General features: G+C 35.6%; 2 protein-coding genes across 8 annotated transcripts; both read left to right on the forward strand.

Annotated features, from left to right (window-relative positions):
- The first annotated feature begins 1,871 nt into the window (after positions 1 to 1,871).
- LOC132311687 (uncharacterized) lies at positions 1,872 to 10,614 on the forward strand. Of its 7 annotated transcripts, none has more exons than XM_059809728.1 (9): positions 1,872 to 1,992; positions 2,693 to 2,746; positions 4,485 to 4,575; positions 4,673 to 8,113; positions 8,200 to 8,484; positions 8,564 to 9,522; positions 9,645 to 10,080; positions 10,227 to 10,433; positions 10,523 to 10,614. In XM_059809728.1, the coding sequence occupies exons 4-6, from the start codon at positions 7,587 to 7,589 to the stop codon at positions 8,655 to 8,657; spliced, it is 906 nt and encodes a 301-aa protein (XP_059665711.1). In that variant the 5' UTR covers positions 1,872 to 1,992; positions 2,693 to 2,746; positions 4,485 to 4,575; positions 4,673 to 7,586; the 3' UTR covers positions 8,658 to 9,522; positions 9,645 to 10,080; positions 10,227 to 10,433; positions 10,523 to 10,614. The 7 variants fall into 7 exon arrangements, with proteins under 7 accessions (XP_059665711.1, XP_059665708.1, XP_059665710.1 ...); XM_059809725.1 differs by lacking the exon at positions 2,693 to 2,746 and having other exon boundaries at positions 4,673 to 7,381; positions 7,487 to 8,113; XM_059809727.1 differs by lacking the exon at positions 2,693 to 2,746 and having other exon boundaries at positions 4,673 to 6,884; positions 6,989 to 8,113.
- Positions 10,594 to 18,998, forward strand: LOC132311689 (uncharacterized). Its single transcript, XM_059809731.1, has 8 exons — positions 10,594 to 10,614; positions 11,857 to 11,963; positions 12,053 to 12,301; positions 12,433 to 12,739; positions 15,464 to 15,532; positions 15,932 to 15,986; positions 16,083 to 16,206; positions 18,723 to 18,998. Exons 3-5 carry the CDS (start codon positions 12,059 to 12,061, stop codon positions 15,484 to 15,486), a joined length of 573 nt encoding a protein of 190 aa, XP_059665714.1. The 5' UTR covers positions 10,594 to 10,614; positions 11,857 to 11,963; positions 12,053 to 12,058; the 3' UTR covers positions 15,487 to 15,532; positions 15,932 to 15,986; positions 16,083 to 16,206; positions 18,723 to 18,998.
- The last annotated feature ends 2,507 nt before the right edge of the window (positions 18,999 to 21,505 follow it).

Below are 21,505 nucleotides of genomic sequence, written 5' to 3' on the forward strand. Positions count from 1 at the left end.
GGATGGTCTGGGGGGATGAGCTGCGGCACGCGCTAACCAGTTTGAAAGAGTATATGTGAAACCCTTCAGTATTGACTGCTCTCGAACCAGGTAAAAAGCTCTTTTTGTACCTCGGTGTGTCCAGCATAGCAACAAGTGTTGTTCTGGTGCACTATGTAGAAGGAAAACAGTTCCTAGTGTTTTATGTTAACAAAATAATGGCTGAGCCAAAAAAAAGGTATTCAAAGGCCAAACAAGTAATCTTATCATTGGTGAATGCAAAAAGAAAACTCAGGCATTATTTTGAATCCTATCCAATCGTCGCTTTGACTACTTTTCTTATAATGGTGATCTTGCATAAGCCAGATCTTTCAGGAAGAATGACTAAATGGGCCATAAAGTTGAGCTCATTTGATATAACGTATGAACCCATAATGACCATCAAAGGGCAAGCAGTGGCTGATTTCCTGTCAAAATGTGATACAGAAGACATAGAAGAAGATCTTAGAGATTCTTCATGGAAGCTCTTTGTGGATGGCTCTTCTAATCAAATTGGGCCAGGAATTGGGACCAAACTGCAAACGTCGGGGGGAACCACGTTGAGTCAAGCGGTCAGACTTGAATTCAGTGTAACCAATAATGAAGTAGAGTACGAAACATTACTGACTGGACTCAAGCTGGCAAAAGAATTGAAGATCAAAAGTCTGGTTGCTTTTAATGATTCACAGTTGATCATTCGGCAGGTGAATGGAGAATATGGAGCCAAAGATGAGACAATGGAGGCATACCGATCTGTCGTTCTGCGCGAGGCAAAAGATTTCGATCAGATTAAGTTTATCCAACTACCGAGGGAATATAATGGGGATACCGATCGATCAGCTTGTAGTGCACCAAGTTCTGGAGAAACATTAGCTCGGGTTATTACAACAAAATGGACTTTTAACAACACATTTTCTTCCAGGGGTATGCATAACCCTTTTAGAAAGTACTTTCTACAAGAAGTCCGTGTAAGCCCTTCTAGAAGAGTAGTTTTCCACAATAGGCCCGGCTAGCCCATTGTAGAAAGGGCTTTCTACAACAAGCCGCATGGCCTCTTGTAGATTAGGGTTTCTATTTCTGAAAAGTAAATTTTGGCGGATTGATGAAAAAATAGCGGCTTTTTTTTTCATCAGTCTCTAGCAGCGCGCCAAAAAGCTTAAGGTACCATTTATTCCTCCTAAATTCCCACACATAGGGATGGCAACGGGGCGGGTTTGGAGCGGGTTTCCCTAAATCCCGCCCCGCCCCTTTTAATTTTTGTCAAGTCCATGCCCGCCCCGAGACCCACGACGGGTTGGATTTTCATATCCAACCCCGCCCCGTTAGGAAATACTGTGCCCCCGTGCCCGCCCCACTAACAAATTTTTTTCTCCCACTTTTTGGAACTTAAACTCCTGCTATTTAAATGTGCAAAGTCTAGGAATGACACAACATAAATAAAATTATGTATCCTAATAAAAATAAAAAAAATAACATGCACATAACATAATTCAGAGAACATAATAAGCAAAAATAAAAGTTTAATACAACCAAATCACAAGAAGTTCTAAGCTCCAACTTCTACTATAACCAAAACGAAAGCAAATTTAATACCAAGTTTACATCCCAAATTAGGATTGTAAGAGATGGGTAATTGGGTAAGCCGCTAAAATAACTTATTAATATATATATATATATTAAATATAGTTATATGCGGGGCGGGGCGGGGCCCCTAGGATATGTATATTGAACCCTTACCTGCCCCGTGACTCTCGACGGGTACAAAATTTGTATCCATGTCTGCCCCAAAGGTATAACAAGTGTTTCCATATCCGTTATTAACGGGGCGGTAAAAATTGACATCCCTACCCACACATCGATCCATCAACCAAAATCCACTTCGCACACATCGATCCATCAACCAAAATCCCCACGAAACCCTAATCATCTAAGCCCAAATTTCGCGAGTTTCACCTTCAGAGGAAAATAACCCAGGTACGTATCTATGTTCTTGGTTCATCTCGGTTCTTCTCTGAATATATATATATATATATATATATATATATATTTGGTTCAACTTTCATCTCTGTTCTTCTCCTCTCTTCCTTCTGTAACTCTCATCAATTTTTTTTCTTTTTTTCATCTTTCACAGCATGGTGGATTAGTTTAAGCCTCTCTAACACAGCTACTGTTTTTTAACTTCCTATTTGATCATCTCTGCGTTCCCTTGGCAATTTGTAGAGTCTCAAAAGAAAAAAAGATAGACTATCTAAATATGCTAAAGTCTAACGCACATATTTTCTGAACCTCATTTGAGGGGTTTTTGTGTGTGTGTGTGTGTGTGTGTTACACTCGTATCTAAATAAACAAAATGCGGAAAAAACTTGTTGAACTTCCTAAGGAAGAGATATTGAAATAGAAGGAAGAGCTTGGAATGTTGCTTTCAAATGTAAACTCCATTACATATGTGATGAGATTTCAACCTAGAGTTAGACAGTATAAGAATTTTAAGAACTGATGATAAAAATGTGGGGGGAAAAACCAACATTTTTTTTTTTGTTGATGTTCATTATTCATGTTATAAGTATTAAAATGATTCATTCAGTGATTGAATTTCAGTTGTTGGATAATGATTTCTGATATTTGAATGGTTGACATGTAATATATCTTCTTTTTTTTTTTTTTTTTGGGTAAGATATCAGCAATGTCAACAATTGGGCATATATCTTCCCACACACCATTGATGAAGGTAGGATAATCTGCGAAAAGGTTCCAGGTTTCTGTTATGACTATTTAAGAGCAATCTAGATCTCTTGAAGTGATTGAGGTAGATAATTGGAGGTGTTAAATTGCTAATAAGGTTGTAAACTTATTATCTAGTGAAGCTGCACAACATAATGAATTAAATCCCATTTAAAAAAGTGTCAATAGGAGGTCTTTTGATGGTGATGAAGACTCCTATTTGGCTGCTAAAACATTCCATCTTGAATTTTGTATTTTTTGGGTTAATGGGTGGTATTGTAAATCTTTGGAGGACTTTGTGGATAGATTGAGAGATAGTAGGCCTTTTGAACAGTTGTTCTTGGCCTTTGTACAGTTGTCTAATGAAATTTTGTTATAAAAAATGTCAATACTTGTTTATGCCTTGTGTGGATTTTCATGATAATTGGTATGCTGAAATTGTTTGAAGGTTTGAACGTGATATGGCTATTTCTAACCTTTGTAATTGAGAGAAGTTCGTTAACTTCCATCTCAGGACATTTTTCTATGAAGGTATTTGAACAATTGACATCACTGAATAAATGATGAAGTTAGTATTGCTGCCCTAATGTGTAAAAATTAAATAAAATAGAGTCAAATCAAGTAGAAGTGACAAAACTTAAATGCTCCAATATGATTTACTTTTCACTTTTCTTGCCACCAATATTCAAGTATTCAACTGTTGGCTTTTTCTTGCCTAATGAGAACGTTCGAATGCCTAAATGAGACTTGATTAGGTAATTGGAGATTTTATTGTTCTATCTCCGAAGAAAAATAGGCTTTTAACGACATCATAGTACTGCTGACGAGCAATAAATGAGTATTTTTAAATTCTCTTAAAAAGAAATATTGCTTAAAATTTTACAAATGATTACAAGAGGCTTGATAAGAGAAAATGATTAAATCTTTGAGTGGTAAAATAGCAACTATAAATATTTTTATAAAAAAATAGCTGCTAGTGATATTTTCTTGAGAATTATAGAGTTGAGACCTCCTCGTAAGGAGGGGGAGGGTTGATGGGTGTTGGTTCGAAGCACTGTCCCCTTTGGTGCATTATAGGGGATCTGCACCTTTTGCCATTTATTCAAGTCGGTAACAACATTTAACTCTGGAATTTCAAATTCCATTTTCCCAACTTTTTATGTAAATATATGTTAAACTGGTAGAATATGATGATAGATTGGAAGATGCAACAGTAGCCCAATAAAGTGAAGGATTTGATAATAAAAATCATAGTACTGGAATTTAATTAAGCAGGTTTTATTTATTTATTTATTTTTTCAATAGGTAAGTTACACATATGTTCCAATAGGGGCTTGAACCCTTAACCTCTCCTACTTGAGCTAAGACTTTGGTGGTCAGCTTGTTTGGTCTTGGTTTCTAAACATTAGTCGCCATCATGGGTTTGAGATGTATCTCTTATAAGGAGATGCTTTACTTCTTTCCATATCACTAATTTGTTGTATTTATTTATATATTTAGTTTCTTTGAAGTACATTCATCTGCCATTATCTTAAATCTCATGTCCAACCATTATTGTAATTATTTTTAATGTTCTAGATTGCTCATGAGAATTTAGTTGTTTTCTTGAAAAATTATTTTGACATACTAGTGAATGAGATCCTTTTTTTGTTTCTTTTCCAACAATGTTGGTTTGTGATTTCCAGTCCCACCAGCTAATTTTACTCAAAACATGAAATAATCTTATGGTAGTCCCTTCATGCCAGAACATAGAGGGCTTTGGTTAAGAAGCAAGTAGAAGACAACAATACCAGGGTGGTTGTCTGGCAAATCCTTTCTTTCACATTAAATGAGAAGGTACAACAATCTTGATGCTTCTTTGTTTTTTTTTTTCATAGTTGTGGACTATTATAGATCATGAAATTAACTGTAGATCTGATTGAAAATTTAGCAGAGTGCTTTTGTGAGGGAAATAATTCTTGAAGAATTGGCTAAGGTATGGGTTTTGGGCATCTTTACTGATTTACCATTCAAAGAGTAGGAGAATTGTAAGGCACAAGATCCTCATGCACTGGGCATGCTTGCAATTTGTTAGGACTTGCTGTCTCTCCACTCCCAACCCCCCACTTCCCTCCCCCACCCCACAAACACACCCAAAAGGAAAAAGAAAAAGGAAAAGGAAAGGAATAAAATAGATAATGTATTGAGTTATTCTACGATTCAACACATCACTGATGATAAGTTGGATCAAAATGTGATGTGTTATTGTTTAACAAATTTTCTTGTATACCATTGAGGGGTTTGTCCCCATTTCTAGTTTTCTACTAAACCTAATGAAACTGTGTATTCCTACTCTTCTAATGTACAAAAAAATATGTAATCCGGTCCAAATATGTAATCAAAATGAACCTATGTACTACTCTTCATTTCTGTTGTGTATTTCTTGCTTTATGAAGTCTCTATCTTGATCTTGTGCCAGAGTTCTTAATTCCTGCTTAAACCAGTCTTGGTCTAGGAAGTGGATTATTGTTTACAGGCCTGAATTAGGATTGGAATCATTGGTCTTGATGTGACCCTTTTTAATTTGTTTTGTAAAGATGTGATTACTAAATTGTTTCTAGCTTTAATTACTCTTTTTTCCATTTGACTTCAAACCTATTAGTTCAACTTTTGAGTTGTGACTTGCTATTAGATGTTTAGATGTTTCAACTATTATCCTTTAATAATCAATTTTATCACCTGTATGCATGTCTCATGATAATTAATATAGTAATAGCGAGAAATTATTATATTGTCCGGAGATTATTGGTATGAGTTAATAATCACAAAATTAATCTTTTTTGACTCATGATGAAGTTGGTGTAGGTTATCAATAACTTCTACTAGAGTTATTGAATAAGTCAGCAAAAAGCTATGGGGGATAAAGGTTGGATGCACCTCGATGACAGGTTATTAGAATAACAAATAGCTTTATTGATAAAAGCTAAAACATTATACCTCTTATTTTGGTAATAATTAAAAGTTTTAAGTCTTTAATTGTAGAGCTTTAGAAGAGTATACAAATGGAGCAGAAAGATTTGTCGCTTGGGCTCGCGTTAATGCAAGGAATCGAGATACCATTTTATGCCCTTGTAAACTTTGTTTAAACTCACAATATCAACATTACCATAAGGTATACGAGCATATAGTGGAAAAGGGAATGGATTCCAATTACACTGTATGGGTCTTTCATAGAGAGAAGAGGAGTACACAAGTAGTAAATGAAGGCAATGAAAATTGTATGGAAATACCTGAAACGTATGAGATGTTCAGGGATGCATATTTTGGTGGTGAAGACAACGTTGCTACAAAGCATATTGAAGGAAGTATAGAGGATGAGTTTAGAGAGGCGTTGGAACATGCTGAAACTCCTTTATATACAAATTGCATGACATTTACAATTATCTCAGCAACTGTTGCTTTATATAAGCATAAAGCTGCTTTTAATCTATCTGACACCGGATATGATGAGCTTCTTAAAATTCTTCGTGTTATGCTTCCACCAGATAACCAGCTTCCTAAAGGAATGTATGAAGCAAAGAAGCTATTAAAGACATTTGATTTGGGGTATGAAAAAATACATGCTTGCATTAATGATTGTTATTTGTTTATAAAAGAAAAGGAGGATATGAATGCATGCCCAAAATGTGATTCTTCAAGGTGGAAAATGAACACACAGAATAGTAAGGTTCAAGAAGGAGTTCCGGCTAAGGTGTTATGGTACTTTCCAATATTACCAAGATTTAGGCGTTTGTTTCGATCGATTGAAAAGGCTGAATAAGTATTGTGGCATTCAACAAATAAAAGTCAAGATAGAAATATGCGACATCCAGTTGATTCACTTGCGTGGGATATCATAAATAAGAAGTGGCCGTGTTTTGCATCCGATCCTCGAAATTTAAGGCTTGGCCTTGCGGCCGATGGGGTAAATCCATTCGGCGATCTTAGCACTAAACATAGTTGCTGGCCGATGATTTTAGTTGTATATAATTTTGACCCATTGCTTTGCATGTCTAAAGAGAATCTGATGTTGATGATGTTGATCTCAGGGCCAAAGCAACCAGGGAATAATATTGATGTGTTTTTGGAGCCATTGGTGGAAGATTTAAAGGAGTTATGGGAAAAAGGTGTTCAGCTTTACGATTCATTTACTAAATCTATGTTTAATTTGAAGGTGATATTGATGTGGACAATTAATGATTTACCGGCTTATTCTAATCTGTCTGGTCAGGCAACAAAGGGTGAGTGTGGTTGTCCAGTGTGTGCTAAAGAAACATGCTCAGAGTGGCTGCCGTGTAGTAGGAAGACTGTGTTTAGGGATACTCGGCGATTTCTTTCAATTAATCACCGATATAGAAAGAAGAAAACTTGGTCTGATGGAAAAGAAGAATTGAGGAGGCCACCTAGACCATTATCTGGTTCAGAAATTTTTCGTGTTGTTGAGAATTTTGAGAATTAAGTGGGGAAAAACGCCTAAAATATGCATGAATTCCAAAGTAAAATCTTCTAAAAACATAAGAGGTCCAACGAAAATCTTTCCCAAAAGAGCAACACTTCCAAAAAAAAACCCAGCACTTCGCCATGGAAGAAAAGGTCTATATTTTTTGAATTACCATATTGGGAGGTATGTAATTTGAAATCATTACGGAGTTTAACTTTTTTGGGCATTATTATTTCTTTGAGGAGATCACATTCTTTACGAATAATTCATATTTTCTTGTTATGATAGGCATTACCTCTTCGCCACAATTTGGATGTGATGCACATTGAAAAGAATGTTTGTGAGAGCATTCTCGGTACTTTATTAAATATGAAGGGAAAATCAAAGGATGGACTCAAGTCTCGTATGGATTTGGAAGAAATGGGCATTAGGGTTGATTTGCACCCAAGGAATCAAGCACGAAACATTACTTGCCACCAGCACTCTATACATTATCAAAGGAAGAGAAGGGCAATTTTTGAAAAGGTTACAACAGTTGAAGTTGCCTGATGGTTATATTTCAAACATTGGGCAACGAGTCTCATTGGGTGAATGCAAGATTAGTGGCCTAAAATCCCATGATTGTCATGTTTTGATGCAACAATTATTACCTATAGCTTTACGTGGATTAGCACATAAAGGTCCGAGGAATGCTATATTTCGCTTATGTGCGTATTTCCATGGAATATGCCAAAGGGTGATTGATAGGAAGCAATTGGAAAAACTTGAAAATGAAATTGTTGAAACTTTATGCATGTGTGAAAGGTTTTTTCCACCATCTTTCTTCGACATTATGGTACACGTCACCATTCATCTTGCACGAGAAGCTCGTCTTTGTGGACCAGTTCACTTTCGTTGGATGTACCCATTTGAGAGGTAATATATTTATAATATTTATTTTATTATATGTAGTTATTGATATTAGTTAGTTTACAGATATAATTTTCTCACGTCATACATAGGATTATGAAGGTTTATAAAGGATATGTTAGGAATCGAGCAAGACCGGAAGGGTGCATAGCAGAATGTTATTTGGTGGATGAATTTGTACAATTTTGTAGTGAGCATATGGAAAAAGTATCTGAAATAGGGTTTCGTCGATCTAGAAATGAAGATATTGAATGTGAAAGTACGGAAAGAGGACGCCCAATATCTAAGGGAATTTCAAAACCCATTCCTCCTGACATGTTAGCCATTGCTCACCGTTATGTATTATTCAACAGTGACGAGGTCGAACCATACATAGAGTAAGATATTATTAATAAATATTTTTTTCTTTAATAATTATCCAAAAAACTTGAATAACCATATTATTTTACATGTTAGAAAGCATCGGGAGGAACTCAGGCGTTCTGACAGTCGTCTAGCAAGGAATGAACATTTGTTAGAAAAGAGACATATGGAGACCTTCAGTTCATAGATAAAAACTATGATCTGTTCAAGTACAAATGTATCAGGTAAGTTAAAGTGGCTTGCACGTGGCCCTAGAACAGAAGCAATGTCCTATGCTGGCTATGTTGTGAATGGTCAACGATTTCACACAAAGGATATTAAGAGAAGCACACAAGATAGTGGTGTTTTTATTGAAGCTGAAACTATATGCCGATCTAGTGTGAGAGACACAAATCAAGTTATTGAAAAAATAACTTACTATGGCATTCTGAAAGATATAATTTTGTTGAACTACTACACTTTTGAGGTGCCATTATTTGATTGTGATTGGGCAAACATTAGAAATGGCATCAAAGTTGATGATGGATTTACGTTGGTGAACCTTCGTGAAGGTCAAAGTCAGTTTGCAAAAGATCCATATATCCTTGCATTGCAGGCTAAGCAAGTGTTTTATTCTAAGGAATCCGAAATGTCAAGTTGGTATGTTGTACTTAAAGCATCAATTAGAGGATCTCATGATGAAGATAGTTTTGAAGAAAACCCTCATGTGCCTTACGCCCCTTTAGATATATCAAGACTTGACATTGTTGATGATGACGATCATCCATATGTACGAGATGATTGCGAGGACCTAATAGTGTAGAATTAAGGGTTATAGTAATTGTTGGTCTTATTTTTTGGTGGCTCTTATTTAGTGTGCAATCTGGTTTTGGTATGTCCATTAATAAAATATTGTTCTGTTGTTGGAGATTGTTTCACTCTTTATTAGCTAGTGAGATAATAATTCATTTGCGTCATTGTATTACTTTGTTATTATTCTTCTCACTGCAGATTTTTAAGCTTCTACGCAGATCAATTTTTACATCCTTATCATTATGTCTGACTATGCCGAGGTAAGCATCAACCTTAGTTAATGTTTTTATTATTTGTAGTTTAATGTTTAAATTTAGGTATGGCCATATTTTTATTGTGTTTTTAATGTTCTTATATCAATTTTCATGTACTTGGAATGAAGAGTTCTAGAAAAGTTACAAAAAGATTAGAACGGGAGCGTCAAGCAATTTTGGCTGGTATGGTGCGTCAACCCTCAGTTATGTGCATTTCTGATGGGGGTTCAAACTCCCCTCATACATCCACAGGTGACCAAAATGTAGTAGTTGGTGAGCCTTCATCCAAATCATGCAAGTTCTCAAGTCCCTACCCCTGTGGACACCGCAACAAGTGCTACGAAATGAAAGGTTAGGGGGAAGTCTACATTGTGTGGTATTGCTTCATCACAAGAAAAGAAGCCCCGTGTGGAATTTGATGAAAACGATCATCCAATTGGGCAAATTGGTAAGAAATATAATTTAGCCCTTCCGATAATAGTGCGGGAGCTTGTGCCGGTAACTATACGAAGATGGAACACAGTACTGGAGCAATTCGGAGATGAATTATGGGAGGCCGTACAGGTATTTTAAAATTGTTTATTTTTATAAAATGGGAGTATATTAGACAGAAACTAAATATAATTTCCGCTCAGTTTTTGCCCAGTTAAATGCTTGTTTAAAGTGTCAACTAATGACTTGTTTCCATTACCTTTGGAATTTGACTATAGATGCAGTTTAATGTTGACGATAGTGCATCTCGATACTCATTTCAAAAGATGGGAGCTGCATAGCGCACCCATAAATCAATTATCACAAGTGATGTGCTGAAGGTGGGAAAAAACACACGAAATATACAACTCATGAAGCCTGACACTATGCCCACAATGGAGGAGTGGCTAAGTTTTGCTAGGCTGCGTTTATCAAAAGAGCATGCTGTGAGTATATATTTTGAATTATATGTCCTTTTTACCTTTTCATTTTTCTGCATGACGTATATAAATTATCTAAAATTTTGTATTTGTAGGTGGAAAGATAGAAAAAGCAAGAATTAAAAGCTAAAAACAAAACCCCCCACACTATGACGGATTGGGATATGCAGGGTTGACCAAGGAGATGGTAATGAAATAGATTTTTCAAATTTTTTTTTTTAATATCATTGCTTAATTTGTGTGAGGTTTTAATGTTTATGTTTATGGGCTTTTATGCTAAAGAGAGATGCAATTTGGTTTGATCAAGTATTTTATACTCTTGGGAGAAAAACTATGTCAAAATATTAGCAAGGTTTTTGCAGGCTAAGTAAGATCACATCATTGACCACTGACACACACACACACACACACATATATATATATATCGAAGTATAATGTTTTCACTTTTCATGCCCCCACTGACATTCTCTATCGTATTTAATAAATACTGTATTCATAAGAATTTTAGAGTTGCTACACTTTTGTAGCCCTGTGTTTCATATGCATATAAAATTGGGCCGTCAGGTAGCTGAGCCTGTTTTACTTCTATATCTCCTGGGCCTGTTTGGGCTTTGTACATACTTTACACACACACGCACATATAAAAAGATTAATTTTATACATATACATGCCAGTGATTGCTTGAGGCTATTAATGGAGACACCCATCTCTTTATCTAGTGATTGCTATTGCACGCTTTGTTTGGGCTGTGTTTGTTGGCCCACTCTATAAACAAAAATTATGTAAAGGACATGCAACTTCATTGGTTTCCTTATGCTACACAGCCTGCTGACACAAATGATGTAGTAAAGGTGTGTGTCTTCTGCTGTAGTAAGAATTGGATATCTATCCAAATGACCATCAACACAATAGTTAAGCACATCAGCTCCCAAACAGTCTCTATTCATTGCGCACTTTCTTGTATTCAGAATAGTTTTATTGACATACATAATAAAGAACACTGCAATTACACACGGGTATTGTACTCACAGCACACATAGCAAGCATGTAAACACTTAAACAAACCATAGTTTGTGAGGTCTGCCAGAACTGAAATTGTAATGGTCACTTTCTTGACCATAATTCAACTTGTGTAACTCCAAATCATCAATTCAATCATGCTTATATGATGGACAATCAGAGTATAGCATGATTATAGCACTCAAACATGAGTGCTGAACCTGTAATTGCCCTTGACAGCCCACTATGTCCTTTGAAATGATAATGCTGAGAATGTAGTATACTTGAACTAAAATAGCTGTGAGGTAATATTTTGATTTTCATAGTTTTTATTTTATTTTATTTTATTTTATTTTATGAGAATCAACCTTAGTAATATGTTTAAATGTTTATGTTTAAGGGCTTTTAATTATGTTATACTCTTATGTAGAAAGAAAGTCAGACGCGCCCAATTCCATTACAAGAGTAGACGTGTGGATTAAAGCGCATAAAAGAAAGGATAAAAGTTATATAAATGAAACAGCCAAGGAGGCAGTGGTAACAAATGTTTACTTTTAGCTTTAGTAGTTGGTCATTTATATACTTATTAAACTAAAAAATGTGTTCTACATATATTATTGTTTCAGGAAAAAATGGAAGAATATACCAGGACCACTCAGAGTACAGGAATTCATGTTGATGCAATCTCACATATAATGGGTCCTGAACATCGAGGAAGAGTGAGACCATTAGGGTTTGGGGTAACAATGACAAAAATAAATGCCCGGAATGTTGTTTCTCGAAAATATGATCGGACGATTGGAGCCTTGGAACAACAGTTGCAGCAACAACAACAAAAACAACAAAAAATGCAACAGCAAATAGAAGCACTGATGGTAAGTGAACTACAAAATCAATAGCATATATGTGTGTATACACAACTCTTAGTCAATAAGTCTCTTTTTTAAGCATTATTAATTATTTTGTTTCTTTGTTTTTTTTCATCAACGATTCAATATTATGGTAGGCACAAAATGCTAACAACCAGTCCTGTGCTCCACCTCAAGCCCCACCTACTGAAGATGTTGTCCATAAGAAGTGTGAGTTATTGCATTATAATGGGACAGGAGTAATTGTTGCTAAGGGTGAAGTTGATTCAATAGATCCTGATGACCTTATAGATGATGTTCCTCTTGGTTTTGAATGCTGGAAAATATATTTCACTGGAGTCATTGAACCCAACGTGCCGATGTACCGAATTCTTCAATCTTACAATACTCTTGAACATGTGACGGGTGAGACAATTGCATGGCCTAGCAGGTTCATCAAAATTCGTAAGTCTAAATTAATATTTTTAAATCTGCATTTTTTCCCAATGATTTGTATAATAACAGGGCTTATCTTCCCTTTATTTGTTTTGACTCTTTTCCTCCCTTTTCTTCCTTCCTTCTTTCATTTTGGTAGGAGCTCTAATTTAATTTATTGTCTCTTTTCCAATATGTTCTCTTGATTCTAAGAAGACTGGTTGAATAGTGCAATTTTTTTTATTTTGTTCTCTCTCTGTACACACACACACACACACACATATATATATTTGTTTATCTACTCTATAATACCCCTAATTTTAAAAGGATAGTCCTGGAATTTAATTGCATTTTTATTAAGTTAATTGTTTTATTGCCTGTTTATTTGTTTTTACGTGTTTATTTGCTCGTTTTTGTTGAATTAATTATTTTATTTTAATTGGTTATTTAAATTGTATTTTGTTTTGTTTCATTAACTTAATTGTATTTTTAAGTATGTTAATTAATTACGTGCTTATGTGAATTAACTGTGTTAGTAATATTAGGGTTTTATTTTACACTGCTGTCGCCGACATAGTTAGTGAATGGATTTTTAGGGTTTTATTTCCTGTTTGTAAAAGTATTGGAATTAGGTTTAAGGTTTGGTTCTATATGTATATATATATCATAATGCGGGTTTCGGGTTTTGGGGATATACACAAAACTCTTCTCACGTACCTAAGAAATAGAGAGAAACTGCAGAGAGCAACAAAGAGAGATTTTGAGAAAATGGAGAGTGAACCTTAGGAGATTTAGAGAGGGGCTCAAGGGGGAGTTCTGGGTTGAACCAAGAGCACCGGAGGAGTGGAACGGCAGTCTAGGACATTGACGGAAAACTCAGAAACGGTGGATTAGAGTTTCAAAACTGAAACTCAAGGCAAGTCTCTGTTCTTCTCTTTCCCTTTAATTCGTGTTCTGTGCATGCCTAGTTAAACTCCAAGGATTAAATCAAGGATAAAACGGATTTAAATAAACGTTATAACAAGTCTTTTATGCATGCATGAATTTTGTTTAGACTCGTTGAAATAACTGCTTTGCATTTCCTTTTATGTTCTGTTATTTGTTTCTTCTGTGGTTTACGATTAAGCTTTGTTTTAGTTGAGATTAGTAATGTGACTCAAGAACAAGTATTTTGAACAATATATAAAAATTCACTGAATTAATCTGTGGTTAGTTGCTTAAAAGTTCTGACGGAGTTTCTGTGATATTGTTTCAAAACTTGTGTTCCATACATGTTCTGATTGGATGTTGGTGGTTTAAAATTTATCTAGGACTAAGATTGAACCTAGAATGATAATTAAAACACAATACAGAGGCTCTGTTAATCACCGGAGTCGAAGAAGACAAAGGGAAAACGGACAACGGCTGCTAAGGGAGAAAGAGCAGGCTCCCAAAACCCTTAGAGTCGGCTCCCAAAGAGTTGGAGCCGGCTCTTAAGTGATTTAGAGCAGGCTCTAAGTGAATTAGAGCCGGCTCTAAGTGGTTTTGAGTAGGCTCTAAATTTTTAAAGAGCCTGCTCTTTCCTAAAATGCTACAGAATTGATTTTTAGGGACTGTTTGGGCTATACTGGGTGTATGCACTTCGTTTAAATTGTTTTAAGTAATGTATGGGACTTTATAAGATTGGTATTATGATGGAAAAACATTAATTCATAATTAGACAAAGGAATGGAGTGAGTTGCAGTTAAGGAATAACGGTAGAATGCACACTGTTTTGGATGTTTAAATCAGTTGCTAAAACTTGAAGGTTCTGTTTTATATAATTGTTCACTGTGTAAATTACATTTAATCAGTGTTACCAGTGTAGTATATTAGAGAGGTCATCTATACTTGGTTTGGAACATAATTGATATGTATGTATATTAATTGTATCAATTTGTGGAGTTTATGGAGGATGCAAATGCTGTGACTCATGGTAGCAATTTAAATAGTTGGAATGTGATTTTAGACTCTATAATGAATGTCTAATATCATGATATATGTGTTAAACTATATGATGCATATCTTGGATAGTAGTATATAAATAACAATTATTGTTTTAACAATTATGTTATGTGGAGGTTTGTATGCACCAGTTTGGGACGGTGGAATACTAGGGATGGATTGGTAAAACACTAAATCCTATCTATCTTGGAATAAGTTGGATTAACTATAAAACGTTAAGTCCTGCTTATATGGATGTTTATGCACCGGTATGGGACGGTGGCATATTAGGGATGGCTCGGTTCAAAACACGGAGACCTACCTATATTGGGGATGGATTAGTTCAAACACTAAGTCCTACCTATATTGAAATAAGATGGATTAACTACAAAATTTAAGTCCTACTTATAACTAGGTGTCAGGTCAATAAACCTTTTGAATGACACACTTGGAACGGACTTTATATACTTATGTTATGGTACCATGGTATGAGCTTGAGTCTCAGGACAATGGTTAGGGTACGTATATCGCCTAGGATGGATAGCTGGACAGAGGTGTTCCCTGGTAGGTCTAGGTACACATGACCACATTATGTGCCATTTGCATGGTATCTCTACTCAGGTTGAGACAGACCTATTGGACTAGTGAGCGTCCTATAGTGTACTTATACATATATGGACTACTCTAGCTATTGTTGAGTCTATCTAGGATGTACCTGTGTATCGGATTCCTGTTTGGATCGTAGTAGAATACGACTTGCATGTAGGCCTGACCCACTCTCTTATTTTTCAGGTGTTCGTCAGTTCCAGGGTTAGGGTTTGATCGTGCAGAGCAGATACGGATTTCTATTCTTCTGACTACGTAGGACTACTATCTTATTAGCTTTGGATTTTATTTCAGTTATTTTGTTTTACAGTTGGGATTTTTATTAGGGGTCCACTAGATGGATTCCCGAGTTGTTAATTAATTGGAGGTTTCGGATTAGTGGATGTTCAGTTTTAATATTTAAGGATTTTATTTAGTTTTCTTTCAGCTATTAATTATTTCTTATTTCAACTTGTATTCTGTGTTCATTAAAATATTAATTGTTTGATATTTCCTTCGGGTTTGGGCCTGGGCCTGATCAACCTGTGTCTCGGATCCGAGGGGTATCACATGGTCACTCACTGGTGTGGAAGTAATTCAATACTTTTTTGAGCACGTTTTAAAAAGTTTTTAATGATATATCAATATGAAAAACACTATTTGGTTTACATGCAGGGCCGAACGTGGGATAAGCATGTATTTCTGAGTTTTTGCTTAAATGATGCTTGAGGTATCAATTTTTTTTTGCTTAGAACTTCCAAAATATTAAAATACAAGATAGAGATACATGATTATCATCTACTTCCAATTTTTTCTCTATTTACAGGTTCAAGATTATCATCTTCTTTTGGGATACCTAGGTGTACTTCTTTTGGGATACACTATTTGGTTTACATGCACGGCCTGGGATAAGTTTGCATTTTTGAGTTTTTGCTTAAATGATGCTTGAGGTATGTATTTTTTTTTATAGCTTCCACATTCATGGGATCAATTGCTAAAATATGTTGATAATTCTCAAGATTCTTGCTGCACGAAACCACTACCTCATGAACAGATCCAAACTTTTCTCTATTCCAAGTTTTAATAGACTTCTTGGTAATTTTAAGTTTCTGAATTAGCTTTTTAATTAGATCACCCCCTACCTCTCGAAAAAATTGGAGAAAGTTGTGTGCCCAACAGCTCAAGTCCATGTCACTATTTGAAATTTCATTCATGAACATGAATCACATGGATAGACAATAATTTAGGATGATATGGAAATCAGGTGGGATTTCATTCCAGGCTATGGTTTTAGGATATTTTTGGATTTTCTTTGAATTTGAATAGGCCAGTTAGCTATTTACATAGCTTTTTTGTGAAAAATTCCTTATCATAATGGAGTCATTTTGAAAATGGTAGCATCTAAAAAATGATTTCAAGATATTGAAATCTGTCAAAGTAAGGATTTTTTTGAAGAAATTCAAATTTAGTTCTTGGTCTAAATGACACCATTTAAATGATGATGACTGCATTGAAATGCTATGCAAATCATAGTGGTGCCATTAAAATTCAAGGTCGTCGGAAGAGGCTCTTAGGAATTGACAATGTGAGGTTTTCCTCTTGTTCTTGAGGCTCAAGTGCTTACAAATGTGGCTGCTATTAATAAAAGATGAAAACTAAAAAATTTAAACTTTACACGTAAGATTCTAATCATTAAATTGTAGATATGCTAATTTGGGCTCATGTGATTGTATAACATTCAAAGAATTTTTCTGTAGCATCTCATAAAATTCAGAAGTGCTTGTAATATCACAATTGGTTTTGATATGGAATATCACATTTGATTTTGATTCCAATATCACATTCTAATAGATATAGACATTTTGCCTCTGCTTATTGTATTATATTCTGGCTGATTGTTGAAGATAAATGATTGATAGGAGTTGTTTGTGCGATGCCTGTTGATGTAACTCATTATTGTCATTTCAACCATCTTCAAAGAAACTGTATAATTGTACTTGAACAATCTGGAAATTTTCTTTTTAGATATTTGAAAGAGTTACAAGAACATGTTGGTTCTGTCTAAGTTTGGACATATTGAATTAGCTAATTGACACATTAGTAGAAAAATTTTAAGCGGATTGAGCAACTAATAAATTGAAATTCTGTCTAAGCTGAACACATGCACCATTTAGAAGGGAAGAACACAAAATTTTACTACTTACAGATTAGATAAAATAAATGAGATCTTGGAATATATTCAATTTACACCAAGCTGTTGTAGATGTGGATACTTAGTCTGCATAGTGACATAAACCAAGCTATTTTGATTGTGGGTTATATTTATTTGTTGATTGCTTCTATATGAACTTGTTTTCTTTACAAAAAATATATAGTTACTGTTTCACTACTTCAACTGAATCGATCAAATTCTAATATTGAGTATGATCTTAGGTTGTATAACACCCAGGAATGAGTATTCAAATATCTGTATTGATGGATTGTAGGATTAATTTGTACTTTTGAAATAATAGAGATGCCCTGTTTCCAAGGATAATGTTATAGATAAATACATACTTACACACATGTGTGCGTGCATATACATGTACCGATATTGGTAATTTACAGATAGATAATTTATATGAGACTGTAATCTATAATGTTTGGGTCAATATGTGTGTGTTTTCTTGTAGAGGGGCTAAGCTGTTGATACTTCAGTTAGTATCAATTCCTTTCATGCTTAAGTTTCTTAGTTGGTTAGTTTTCAATTTTTTATTCATCTATTTATTTTGGGGTATCCTTTGTTTACCTTCCAGCCATGGGATTGTGATCTACCATTTGAATTTGTTAAAGAGCTGCTCCTGGGGTTCTCGTTGAGTCATTTTGATGTCAACCAAGAGTAACTTTACATAGACATACATATTTATAATTCACATAAACAACGTATATGCTTTCTGTGTCACATTCTATCTCAGAATATTAGCATTCTCCTTTTTGTTGAATTACTCATTTGTCATTTCCCTCAACTATGTTTTGATTGTGATGATTTATGGATTTTACATGTTGTGGTCCATGCCTGAGAGGTTAAAAACTTGGTGTTTGCATTGTGAGAGATTTTAAGTGCAATCTCAAATGCATTAGTGGCTGTCCATTCACAATTCTTTGGGTCTTTCGGATTCGGAAAGACTTGCATATGTTTAGCGAACATGGAATCTGCTTTGGACTGAGTGGATGATCAAAAGAGTTGTTCAACAATCTATCTTTTTAGACTTCTTTCTCTTTGGTTGTCAAAAATAATTTTGTGACAATGTTCTGCAAAATGGATTAATAAATTAAAATTCATATTTTAACATTAATGTGATTTTGTCTGCTCTTCTATAGTCTGACCATGCTACATATTAAGTGCACATTACGTACTTACTTCCATTCTTTAGTTGTCTCTAACAAATTAATTAATTCTACCCAATTCTATTTTATCTATTTACAGGTTCAAGATTATCATCTTCTTTTGGATACCTGGGTGTGCTTCTTAGGGTATTAGAATATGACGATGGGCACTACAATGAAGATATCAAGACAAGAAAAACACCAGACCAATTGGGTTGCCTAGAAGAGTGAGCAATTGCCTTTATATTTTGATTTTTTGTGGGTATTGCTACTTGCCAGGTTACAATTTTCGTAGGTATACATATATGTCAACAATGATGGAATTATACATTGCAATCTTTAATGAATATAAGACTTCTTGAAATTTATTTGTTTATGATTGGTGGGATTTGCCCTTTTTTATTTTTTGTAAAGCTTGACATATTTTTTTGCGTGCATCAAATATATATGTTGATGTTGTTGATTTGCACAAGGTTTGGTATGAAAATATATAACTTTGGGTGGAGTTTTGGTTGTGTAATATTTGTGGAATGAGATGTTGGATGAGTGATGGTTATTGGCCAGGTTTCTGTCTTGGATCTCATGAAAAACAGGCATAATATTTGTTTTAGGTGGAAACAAAAAATATATATATATACATATACCACTTTTCACAATGGGCAAAGTCTAGCAAAACAAGCAAAAATTGTTGTGGAAAGTTACATTTCTAAGATGGGCTATGTCAATTGACGGGCTATGTCAATTGACTTTCTACGACAGGCAATAATCATTGTGGAAAATGACACCTTCTACAACGGGTCACTTTCTAAGAGGGGCAACGTCCGTCGTAGAAAATGACACCTTTTACAACGGGTCACTTTCTACAACGGCCATTGCCCATTGTCATAGTATGAACTTCTACAATGGTTTTCAATCGTTGTAGAAAGTTTCCTTTCCACAACATGCTAGAACAGTTGTAGAAGACTCTGAGTCAACAACGACAGGGGATACCACAACGGGCCATGCCCGTTGTAGAACTATTTTTCGCCCTTTGTTAAAAGCCATTTTTCTTGTAGTGGGTAATACCAGTTGATGTGTTGTCTTAGCCATCTATTTTTGAGGAACCGTTCAGCTCAGACCCTCGGCAAATTAATGTTGTACCATATGAGCCGAGTTGGATTGACCCAATCATGACTTTCATAAGGGATGGTGTGTTGCCCGAGCGGAACAAAGAAGCAAAAAAGATCAGGTCAAATGCTGCAAAGTATGTTATCGTACGCAATCAGTTGTACAGACGGTCTTTCTCAGGTCCGTACTTGAAGTGTGTAACCCCCACAAAAGCTAGACAGATCTTGCGAATGATCCATGAGGGAGTGTGTGGTAATCATTCAGGAAGACGATATCTAGCGCATAAAGCAATGACACTAGGATACTTTTGGTCGAACATGTTACGGGGTGCAGAAGAATTCTCTAGAAGATGCGATAAGTGCCAAAGATTCGGACCATTGATCCACCAACCACCTGAAGACTTGCACGTAATGGCCAAACCATGGCCTTTCCCGCAATGAGGGATGGATCTGGTTGGCTCTCTGCCGACCGTCAGGTCGCAGAACAAGTAGGTTATGCTGGCGACAGATTACTTTACAAAATGGGTGAAGGCAGAACCATATCTTAGTGTGACCCAAACTCAAGTTAAACGTTTTATCTGGAGTAATATTATTTGTCGCTTTGGCGTCCCAAAGTTAATCATCATGGATAATGGGACTAATCTTGACAGTAAACAAGTGAGGGAGTTGTTGGAAGAATATGGAATCAATCATAAGTTGGCAGCGGTTAACCATCCGCAGGCAAATGGTTAAGCTGAGATCACGAACAGAATGATTTTCGCTTGTATCAAGAAGAAGCTTGGATGAAAAAGGAAAATGGTTGGACGAGCTCCCGAACGTCTTGTGGGCTTATAAAACGACTTCGAGATGGCAGACTGGGGAAAGTCCATTTGCTATGGCATACGGCACCGAGGTAGTAATACCAATTGAGCACTTAATTCTTACTGTTCGAAATTTAGCGTGGAATCAAAAGCAGAATGACAGCATGCTGAGGTTTAACCTTGATCTGCTGGAAGATAAAAGAGATGCAGCAGCGATAAGGCTCGCATCTTATCAGCAAACACTCGTAAATAGCCACAACAAAAAGGTGAAGCATAGAGGCTTTGCACCTGGTGAACTGAATCTGAAAAAGAAGGTGGGGATTGTCAAAAAGATGATGTCACCATGGGAAGGCCCATACAGAGTGGCAGAAGCCATAGGAAAAAGGGCATATACTTTAGAAACTATGGCTGGAAGATTGGTCAGCAAACCATTGAATGCGACATCTCTAAAAAGGTACTACCAGTAGATATTGAATTATATTTTAAGCAATACTCATTTGAGGTTACGTTCTTGCAAATGTATGAACTTTTCAAAGATTTATAAAAAGAGTTTATTAAGTTTCAAAATTTGATTTGAACCAAACACATGCACCAAAAAGTGTGTGAAGTGACAAGTGTCATTCTAGCCGAGCGCCAAGCACTTAGCAAACTAAGTGGCAAGTGACACTATTAGCCGAACGCCAAACACTTGCACCAAAAAGTGTGTGAAGTGGCAAGTGGCATTCTAGCCGAACGCCAAACACTTAGGAAAGTAATTGGCAAGTGGCACTATTAGCCGAATGCCAAACACTTGCACCAAAAGGTGTGTGAAGTGGCAAGTGGCATTCTAACCGAGCACCATGCACTTAGTAAAGTAAGTGGCAAGTGACACTATTAGCCGAACGCCAAACATTTGCACCAAAAAGTGTGTGAAGTGGCAAGTGACATTCTAGCCGAGAGCCAAGCACTTAGCAAAGTAAGTGGCAAGTGGCACTATT

Source organism: Cornus florida, unplaced genomic scaffold, assembly GCF_030987335.1.
Source record: "Cornus florida cultivar Cherokee Brave unplaced genomic scaffold, ASM3098733v1 CherokeeBrave_3.0.0_Hap2_Chr06, whole genome shotgun sequence".
Taxonomy (NCBI): domain Eukaryota; kingdom Viridiplantae; phylum Streptophyta; class Magnoliopsida; order Cornales; family Cornaceae; genus Cornus; species Cornus florida.

Coding starts and splice junctions, on each gene's coding strand:
- LOC132311687 (XM_059809728.1), top strand. CDS start 7,587: ATGGACTCAAGTCTCGTATGGATTTGGAAGAAATGGGCATTAGGGTTG. Junction 8,114..8,199: donor TGGATGTACCCATTTGAGAG/GTAATATATTTA, acceptor CGTCATACATAG/GATTATGAAGGTTTATAAAG. Junction 8,485..8,563: donor GAGGTCGAACCATACATAGA/GTAAGATATTAT, acceptor TTTACATGTTAG/AAAGCATCGGGAGGAACTCA.
- LOC132311689 (XM_059809731.1), top strand. CDS start 12,059: ATGGAAGAATATACCAGGACCACTCAGAGTACAGGAATTCATGTTGAT. Junction 12,302..12,432: donor AGCAAATAGAAGCACTGATG/GTAAGTGAACTA, acceptor ATATTATGGTAG/GCACAAAATGCTAACAACCA. Junction 12,740..15,463: donor TAGCAGGTTCATCAAAATTC/GTAAGTCTAAAT, acceptor CTTATTTTTCAG/GTGTTCGTCAGTTCCAGGGT.